General features: G+C 37.1%; 1 protein-coding gene across 2 annotated transcripts; it reads right to left on the bottom strand.

Annotated features, from left to right (window-relative positions):
• Positions 1-1,585: 1,585 nt before the first annotated feature.
• Positions 1,586-9,361, bottom strand: LOC131051219 (glutenin, high molecular weight subunit DX5). Of its 2 annotated transcripts, XM_059218400.1 has the most exons (8): positions 8,690-8,826; positions 8,048-8,099; positions 7,449-7,585; positions 6,917-7,102; positions 6,690-6,785; positions 6,532-6,603; positions 6,238-6,357; positions 1,586-3,124 (listed from the first exon to the last, which is right to left on the bottom strand). In XM_059218400.1, exons 2-8 carry the CDS (start codon positions 8,094-8,096, stop codon positions 1,883-1,885), a joined length of 1,902 nt encoding a protein of 633 aa, XP_059074383.1. In that variant the 5' UTR covers positions 8,097-8,099; positions 8,690-8,826; the 3' UTR covers positions 1,586-1,882. The 2 variants fall into 2 exon arrangements, with proteins under 2 accessions (XP_059074383.1, XP_057844652.1); XM_057988669.1 differs by lacking the exon at positions 8,048-8,099 and having other exon boundaries at positions 8,690-9,361.
• Positions 9,362-9,784: the final 423 nt, after the last annotated feature.

The following is a 9,784-nucleotide window of genomic DNA, read 5'->3' as shown; positions in this document are numbered from 1 at the left end:
TCTTATAATGGCTGTTTCTCATTAGCATATTAAATAATAGTGCGTGTACTAAAACTACCTTACTAAAAAATTTATTTGTTAGGAATTTAGTTAACATGACCTTCCATATTTGCGCTTACAGTAAACAACCAACATATTGTTTTTTTGTGAAGGACACTCCCCTCCGAAAGAGGAGGTATTCGTTCAAGATTAAAGTGGACCAGTTTCAGTATTTTAGAAAATAATTCTCTGTGCAATGTTGTAGTCTCCTCTCCCCTGACTATTTTTGTGGACAGACATTTTTGGGAAAAACAAATCTGCCAAGCCAATCACTCACATTACAAGAAACAAGCTACAGATCTTTCAGGCAAATTACATGTGCTAAAATGCAGTATTAAATAAAATTTGAGCTTTGCAGAATTGTCAATATAAAGCACGCATTACTTTTGAGAAAAATTTCCATCACAACAAAATTAAGAACCTAAGTATGACTACCATTTAAAGCACAATTATCTAAACTGTAAAGAACCCAATCTTATGCATTTTTTTACCTCGCGCCACCTCATACATTATTATAATTAGCACTTCAAAAACACAGGAAAAATATTTTACAAGAGATCGATAATTATATCTCTAAATTATAGTCTTTTGACAATCTTAAATGAAAGGCTCGAGAAAACATACTTGGAAATACCAAAATGCAAGCAGAAACAAAATAGCATATTCAAATATCATGAACGAAGGCACTTGAAATTAAATTAGCTATATTAAAGTTTAAGTTTGAAACCAAAGTTTATTTCCTTAATTTGCCAAAAAGTTTAATCCTTTAACATTTGTTTGTCTACCCTGATTGTTTTTGTATTCCATTGACCTATTTCAGTCACTTTGCATAATTCATTGATGTCACTGTATTTTATGACAATTACTAAATTGAAATATAATTCACAAGTCACTTCTGCGCTCCACCTTAATCCTTACTGATGAAACCTGTCAGTATCATGAATCATCTTGGAGAGTAAGTGTTCCACATTCAACATTATGGACTGTCAAATGAACTGCCTTGGCAATAAACATTCCTCGCCAAAAAACAAGCCAAATAGATGTTAAAGTTTACATGAAGCTAGGCCAAAGCTCAAAGATATCATACGGGTGGGTGGTTTACATGGTGAAGTCAGTTCAACCTGTACCTCCCAGTGCTTCCAATTCAATGCATTGGGTTGGATTTGGGTACCTTGTGATTCATTTTAAAACAACCAAAATACAAAACTAACTCATCTTTTTCCAAGAAATATTAATAATCACAATAGTCATTGCCAGAAAACAATGTAAAATTTGTACAAACCAAAAAAAAAAAAAATTAAGAAGTACTGTAATTTCTGTTGATCGATAATTCACGAGAAAAAACAAAGCTGAAATCAAAATAAAAGAATCCATAACTTCTCAAATAAATTATCATCTCTAACTAAACAATTCTATTGTAAAGTCCCTATCTAGGCAGGAATAACCCTAAAATAAGATAACACAGCTGAAATTCGGAAGATCAAAAAACTGGCTAATTAAATCATCAAGCCAATAAGCAATTCTATGATAACATGGCAAGCAATGATTGGGAATAATCAACAAGCATATGTTATCCATTTCTATGTCCATCCAAAAATACATGATATCAAAATCCGTCCCCATGATGAGTAATTATCTCCAACAGTAAACTACCATTCCAAATGCTCAAATGTAGTTCCGTTATAAAAGTTATTTTGATCTGCTCCTAAAAATTAATTCTTTAAAAGCAGTAAGAACATGAGAGCCACGTTCACCTAGATTTTCCATTGCCGTACAGCGCATGTTAGTGCATGAGCCTGCATCCACGAAATCCTATATACTACAGAGCCTTTAAAGAAAAACTTCAACTCTGAGATGTTTTAGCAGTTGCAACCTGGCCACTGCTCTGAGCACTCGAACTTGAATTTGCAGTGGCATCATTTTCAGTTGGATAATGTGATGATTGTGTATATCCATGATTTGCAGACTGATCATTTTGTGGCTGGCCATAGCTATATGTATCATTGTAGGGCTGCTGACCATAGCCTTGCTGTGCAGATGCACCATATGCTTGCTGATTGGATCCATGTTGCATGTAAGCAGGTTGAGCAGAGGCTTGTTGCTGAGTATAGCCAGCATGCGATGAGAGTTGCTGTCCATACCCTGTCTGTGTTGAATCCTGCTGACCATAGCCAGGCTGAGTTGTACCTGGCTGGGCATATTCCTGTACAGAGCTTTGTGGTCCATAACTTGTCTGAGTCAACCCTTGCTGTGGGTATGCAGGTTGGGTTGAAGCTTGCTGCCCATAGCCTGGTTGAGTTGATACCTGTTGCCCAAATCCTGACTGGGGCACAGGCTGTTGCCCATAAGCAGGTTGAGATGCTCCTTGCTGTCCATACCCAGGCTGTGAAGCTCCTTGTTGAGGATAGCCAGACATCGCAGGTGATGGTTGGCTATAACCCTGCTGAGGTGTAACTGGCTGCCCTTGCCCTTGGGGTGTAGTCCCTTGATTTGAAGAAACTTGCGATGTTCCATATCCTTGTGATGGAGGTCCATCCTGTTGTGGAGCTGCAGGTTGAGCAGTTCCTGGGGGACCATAACCTGGATTACTGTAGGCTTGCTGGTCATATCCTTGCTGTGCATCCACCTGCTGTCCATATCCCTGCTGCGATGAGCCCTGATTCCCATAGGCCTGCTGTCCATAACCTTGTTGGGGATACCCCTGCTGGCCATATGTGCTTCCTTGCCCATAACCACCAGCTTGGGGCTGCCCATAGCCATAGTTTCCATCAGCTGAACCTGCACTAGCCTGCCCTTGTTGTCCATAGTAATCATAACCTCCAGGCTGTTGCACAGGTTGACCAGGAGCAGGAGGCCTCTGATCCCATCCAGAAGCATAATTACCTGGAGGCTGTTGGGGGTACCCACCATATGGCTGCGACATATATTGCTGAGGCGGACCCGAGTAAGGTGCTGATTGTTGATACCCATACCCTGGTTGCTGCATGGGAGGTGCACCTGGTGGACCCCATTGCGGAGGAGGTCGAGGTGCACGATAGCCCTGCTGTCCATAGCCACCAGACATGGGAGGACCTCTAAAACGATTCTGCAGAAAAAACAACTTAAGTAAGAAAATCCACATGCATAAACAACATAGACGAAAAATCCTACAAACCACATATTCAACCAAATTGACGTACAGACAAAAGTTTGCAAAATCAACAGCATTTCACATGTATAAGAAAGCACCCATACAAAAACAAAGAGATTTTCAACTCCAAGTATCACTAATTTTGTTTGCAATCACAAGGATAATGCAATAATAATTATAAACAATGTTAATCTGCATGAAACAGTTTCTATTCACTTCACAATAAACAAGAGATTAGGGCCATGTCTACACTCACCTCAACATTGGTACTGTGAGCGTTCAGCTTACCAGCATATCAACAAAGCCTCATCCTTCCTCGGATATGAATTGATTTCGTTTGAAAAAATCTCTTATAAACAGGAAACAATATAGAAATTCGAAGAATCCAAGATGGGAAACTTATAGAACACTGTATGGGCTTTCATTAAAGTTTCATGAACTTCTACAACCTTGAGAATTCCAAGTTCAAAAACCCCACTAAAATAGCTACAAATCATAATTCTTGCACATTGACTGAAGCTTAGATCCAGTAGGAAATCTCTAGTAGAGGACGATCACATATACAAAAAATGGAACAATCACATACCCCTATATCATAATTAGACTGCATGGGAAAAATTATATAAACAAACGAAATTCAAAGAAAATGGATATTATACCCTGATATGATATGGATCCCCAATATGTAAACATTAATTTGATAAAAACCCTAACATTAAAATCTATCAAAAATCTAATCCAGAAATCATTGTCGTAAACATTGCCATCACCTTCAATGACTTACAGAGGCATGAGATTAAAAACCTTTTCTGTTGCAATCATGATGAGGCATCGTCGAGAGCATACCATGTTTCCAAAAGGCGCAAGGCATCTTCAACTAATTAGCTGTCGGTAATAGAAATAAAATGAATAGCATTGCCACTGTAGTGCAAACGCCATAACATGATTATCCTGCAGGTTCGGTAAACTGGATGCAGCATAACAAGTAACAAAAGGTACATAACCTATACAGGGCATACTATAACAACAATTCTGAGCATCTAAGCTGGTTGTTTTTATTATTGCAAAATCTTGACAGGCTACTAACATTTATCAGTCAAAGAAGATAGATCAAATAATTATTGTTTTCCTGCAACGACGTACAAAGGCCATTAACCTTGATCAAAAAATAATATGACATGCAACCAGGTCCAACTCAAGTATTCATCTTCAATATGGTTGCAATGATTCTATTCCTGAACTCAACTGAGACATCTTATAGATATCATACCTCTCACCCAAAATAAATATTGACAGAACTTTGTCCCAAAATAAATATTGATAGAACTTATAAATTAATCCAATGAACGTAAGTGCAAAATCATAAACCTCTTCTTTGGGCGTAGTTGAAACCGTACCCTTTATCCACGAGGTGTTAGACACCTTTGCTTATAGTTAGCTGTCAAGGATTAGAAACCAACATTTATAATGCACAGCCACATATACGAAGCAGCAATACACATAACAGTATAACAAGTATAATAATCTATAAAAATCTAAAGAGTTGCATTAAGCATTTGGTAGTCAACATCCACATTGTCTAGCTAAAGTTCAAAATATAAGAGACCATACTACAAGACTTAATTATAGTATTGTATAAAACCTTTGAGGGCATATTTAAGGTATATATTAGGTAAACACTACAGCTACTGGCCTGAGATTGATCAAAGTGTGATACCAAGATCATCTTATTTTGAATCACTAACACAACCTAACTTGAGGCTTGCAATAAAAACCATTTACGATATTGACAACATATGAGCCAGAATTGTTATCGAAGGAGAATATGTTATGATTATGATAATGCAATCATCAATCTTACGGAAAGTTCCATTTGTTAGACACCAAGCTTGGGTGGGTTTGTACACAAGCAGGATAACAAACAAAAAGTTCCATATTACTAAAAAATCAAGATTGGGCAGGTTTGTACACAAGCAGGATAATAAGGTTGAACCTTGTTTCTTCTGGAGACCTGATGAGGTCTAGAGCAGTCCCCACATGGTTTATCAATACAACACACACCTTTATCTACTGCTATGATTGATAACTCAATGAGAATGACATATGGCCGTTGCTGCCCAAAAGATCACAAGTTTGACTACTCTGCAGGCTGGACAAGCCTGTGCATTCAACGAACATTTAAAGATTTCAACTTTCACATATGAAAGCAAGTTATACTACACATTAATCAATACTTATCCATACACGATCATTAAACCACAAGCCTCACTTCAGAAATATCCAGGTAGGTATTCTACTTGTTTCAAGACATGGAAAAGTTCAAGAATAACATCATGAACATTCACTTAAAACATTATTTCCCCAGCTTTGTTATGTAGCTTCAAATTGGATATTTCAAATGTCAAAATGACATGGCATCCAATTTTGATGTGAATCAAACCTTATTGCAAAATCGCCACAATGAGCCTGCCATTTCATTCAGCCAAGAGACATAATTATCTAGTGTTCCTATCATATTATATCGTAACATGAGCATCAAGTTCCATCATCCTTCATATATAAGAGTACATCATATCACTCACATTTCTCTTGCAGAGATGATGAGACAGTGGGTTGAGTTCATACCACAATACCAAGGCACAAGACATCATTGCCTACTTTTAGCCATCAATGAGGATAAATGCAGATTGCAAGCACCAAAAGATCCAACAGTCTGTCCTGCAGATCTCAAGACACAGTAGCAGCGGAGCAGATGATCTATAAACATACAAGAATACATGTGCATGCAGAAGTTGTTGCTAATATAAGATATAGTCTCTCCAACAGTGACCTGCAGATGTGGGAAATCTATAGCAATATATATATGACAAAACTTCAAGGCAGTCTGGTTGATCCTATGGTTGTCTACATCTAGATAAAGATTGCATAAGGAAGTTGTCAATGAAACTTAGAAAAATAACACTACTCAGAAGTCAATACTATTCATAGAGATAACTTTCAATTACCCATGCACTCAGAATATCCTAATAAGCCATAATGTTAATGCAGAACCAATTTCAATAGCATACCTCGTTGTTTATAACTTCATTGATCATTTCTTGAGCAGACTCAATTTGCTTTTTGGTGCCAGTCATCTGCACCGTCCTTTCAGTGGATGTATCCCCTTCAGGAAGATGTAATGGTATCAGCTGGAAAATAATGATGATAAATCAGTAGATATAAATTATAATTTCCATGATGAAAATCAATTGATACAATTTCTGTGATGATAAATCGGTGTATATAATTTCTATGCAGATAAAACAGTACTATAATTTCCTAATAAGTGATAATTGTGACATCAAGCAATCAACCCCACAAACCTGGATGCGAGCTCCAGATCTATTTTGCAAATTCTTTATTGTCTCACCACCTCTACCAATGATCAGACCAACCTAGCATTGCCAAAGGAGCAATTAATATTGAGTATCAGATAGTGTTTAGGAGCTTAATGAAAATGAAAACGGCATCCCATCCTCACCTTGTTGTTTGGAACTTTTATTTGAACTTGTTCTGCTCCAGGTTGTACGCTGCTAAACCCTCTGGCAACAAGTGTGGCTGAGCCCCCTGCATCTGCCTGGATGACATCCAAAAAAAATCATTATAAAGCCAAAATTTTTGAATTTTAAGTTTCAAAATAAACTGTTGTTGGTACATGCTCAATAAATATTTGAAAGTATTAAAATCCAACTAGAATATACAAAGAACCTCTGCAATGACATCGTTGATCAGCTGCTCCGCCCTATTGATTTGATCTAAACTGCCCATTAACTCCACTTGCCTAGTCATAGAAGATGGATCTGAGTCTGTATCTCGTGTTACTTGAATTTTAGCACCTGATTGATGCTGAAGATATTTAATAGTTTCTCCACCTTTCCCAATGATTAGTCCAACCTGTATTTAAATATGCACAAAAACCTCATTATTGTTCATAGTAGCACATATGTTTTATTAGTTTATATGCCAAAAAGAACATGCAACTAAAGCAGGGAATTTAAAAGAATACAGGAAAGATCAAAATTCTGGTTAAATTGGTACAGTAATCTGCAATAACAATACAACATAATCCATCATATTAATGATATGACATACTGCATTCCCAAAAAACAGAGGTAATTGCTTGATATCTAGAAGATCTAAAGTAAACTCATATTCACAGGCACCATAATTTTGTTTAATGTGGAAAACTCAAATGCAATATTAACTTAATTGACCAATCAAATAAAATACCTAAAATTACCTTAGCATTAGGTACATCAACTTTCCGAGATGATGTCTGAAAACCAAAGTACGGTCCCGGTTGTGTTGCAGAAGGAAAATCACCATGCTGCAAACTTCCAATAGACTGGGTCTGGGGCTTTTGCATTAGACTATGATCTACAGGTTCCATTAAATATTTAACAATTTCAATAAACATATTAAACAATGTAGTTAAAAAACACGCTAGTACAGACAAGTGGGAAATTTCATTGGATTAACAGAACTAATAAACTTATAAAGATATAGAAGATAGATATTAAATTATATCCCGAGCTTAAAATAGTAATTTCAGTGGTAACAACAAGAAAGCTCAATAATCAAATACAAAAACTGTGTTCCCTAAGTGTAACGCTTAAAAATCATAATAAATTTTTCTTAACAGCAAAATTTGCTTTCAAATGGCATTTCAAAATTATGACCTTTAAAAGCATTTGTCCAGCTCATTTCAAGTGTTTTATGTAGTTATACCGTATACATGAATCACCCAACAATGTCAGGTTTTGCAAATAGGCAAAAAGCTAAGTGAGCTTTATTGTGGAGGAAACTCGATGATTAAGCAAATTTAAGCCAGAATGGTACCGTAATGGATAAAATCCCGAGAGAAGCCCCCGTGCTTAACTGTGACCATCACCTATATATAATGAGCAGATGAGATGTGGATAATCTTGTGAACCGTTATTTATGAGATATGACTAGATTAATATTGGTTCAAACTAATAACTAATTACCACCTTAAAAAGGCCAAAGCAAATATTAACTAAAGCTTACAAACAGCTGCTACACTACAATAAAAAATCCTGACTGTAAATCTAGAGATTTAAATGGTACCGTGATAACAAAAAACAAAAACTCCATACTGCCAAGTATTAGCCACAGGCAGAAAAAAAGCCTTTGACAGATATTCCAACATGTTGCTGCAACAAATCTAGGTGATGTATGAAAGCCAGGTATAGATGTGCTTAAAACGTTGCTCCTCAAACAACTCAAATGGAAAGGCAGACATAAGTCACAACAAAAATGGCACCGTATACCCTCCACCCAACAAAAAAAAAGACATTTCCACAATACAGACAGAACGATTGTACAGGGCGTCAGATCCTGAAAACACTAGCAAGAGCAAACAAAAAGGGAAAAGATATTCAGCGTCACTTGCGATGCGCAATAGGTAGTGTAGATCACTGAACTATAAGTAAGAATAAGTGAGGTGACGTTACTATTTACCGGACAGAGATCGACCAAGATTGGAAGAAGCGTTAAGAACAGAATGGTCGTCAGAAGCGGCTGCAGGAGGTGGCACGTCGTCGACCCTGGGGCGTTTGGCGTCTAGGGCATTAGCGTCGCCAGTGTTGCTGTTGCTGATAAGGCGGGCCACAATCTCCTGCGCCCTCTGCTTGGCGATCTGCACCTCATCCATGGGCGGTGGCACGCTATTGTAAGAAGCAGTCTGGCTGGGGATAGGGTTTATCGGAGCCGAGAACCCCGTCGAACGCCGCGGGACATGAGCCTCCTGCTGAGGAGGCTCTGATGTGTCATCAAACTTGCGCTTGTTGCTGTTAATGTCAGTTGCGGGACGCACAGTTGGGGGCGCCGCCGCCACCGGGTACTCTCCATCGCCGCCAGAACGGCCATCCTCCGCCATTTCTCTATTCACTATACTCTTCTCAGCTTTAACAAAAACCAGGGAATCAAAACGTAAAACGAAACCCTTGCGAAGATAAGGGTTGCAGGGGTAATAGGGTTTATAGTTGTAGGCTACCAAAGCCCCGAAAAAAGACGGACACTGAAATGGAGAAAAATGTAAGGATGGATGATATGTGCTCAAAAATCAGCCCACACCCTTGATTGAGAACGTTATTAGTCAATTTCCTTATATAAGGAGAAGAACTTGAATCAAAAAGTAGGTTCCTCTTTAGCTTTAGGTTTGTTTGTTTTTAATTAGTCCTCAAAAAAAATTTGCATAATATTCCAAAAATATTCTATTGTTAGGTAATAGTATTAACTAGATTATTTATATTTTTTAAAATTTATGTAACCTATATGAAGAGATCAATTTTTCAAAATATTTAACATTCATAAATATAAATAAAGCAGTAATTCATTATTAAAAACTATCAAAGAATTAATTAACTAAAAAAATGCTACTCTTGTCATTTTTAGAACTATGTTTCAACTTCATGTCTTATAATAAAGAAATAATTTGCATCTTTCTATTTCAAAATTTAAATTGAACTAAAGATTGTTGAGAATTATTTTCTTGTGGATTAATAATCAAAATGATAACGAAACCCTCTCAAAGGAAAGAAAGAATGGTGAGAC

Source organism: Cryptomeria japonica, chromosome 3 (assembly GCF_030272615.1).
Source record: "Cryptomeria japonica chromosome 3, Sugi_1.0, whole genome shotgun sequence".
Classification (NCBI taxonomy): Eukaryota; Viridiplantae; Streptophyta; class Pinopsida; order Cupressales; family Cupressaceae; genus Cryptomeria; species Cryptomeria japonica.
Note: the sequence above shows the minus strand (reverse complement) of the source record. Positions and strands in the feature narration are given on the sequence as shown.

Bases quoted from the DNA above. Each gene is read 5' to 3' on its own strand.
- LOC131051219 (XM_057988669.1), bottom strand. From the start codon at position 9,107: ATGGCGGAGGATGGCCGTTCTGGCGGCGATGGAGAGTACCCGGTGGCG. The intron at 6,786-6,916 runs GTTCTTTGTATA...GATGTCATCCAG, and splicing joins TCAACGATGTCATTGCAGAG to GCAGATGCAGGGGGCTCAGC. The intron at 3,125-6,237 runs GTATGCTATTGA...TTTTTTCTGCAG, and splicing joins ATGAAGTTATAAACAACGAG to AATCGTTTTAGAGGTCCTCC.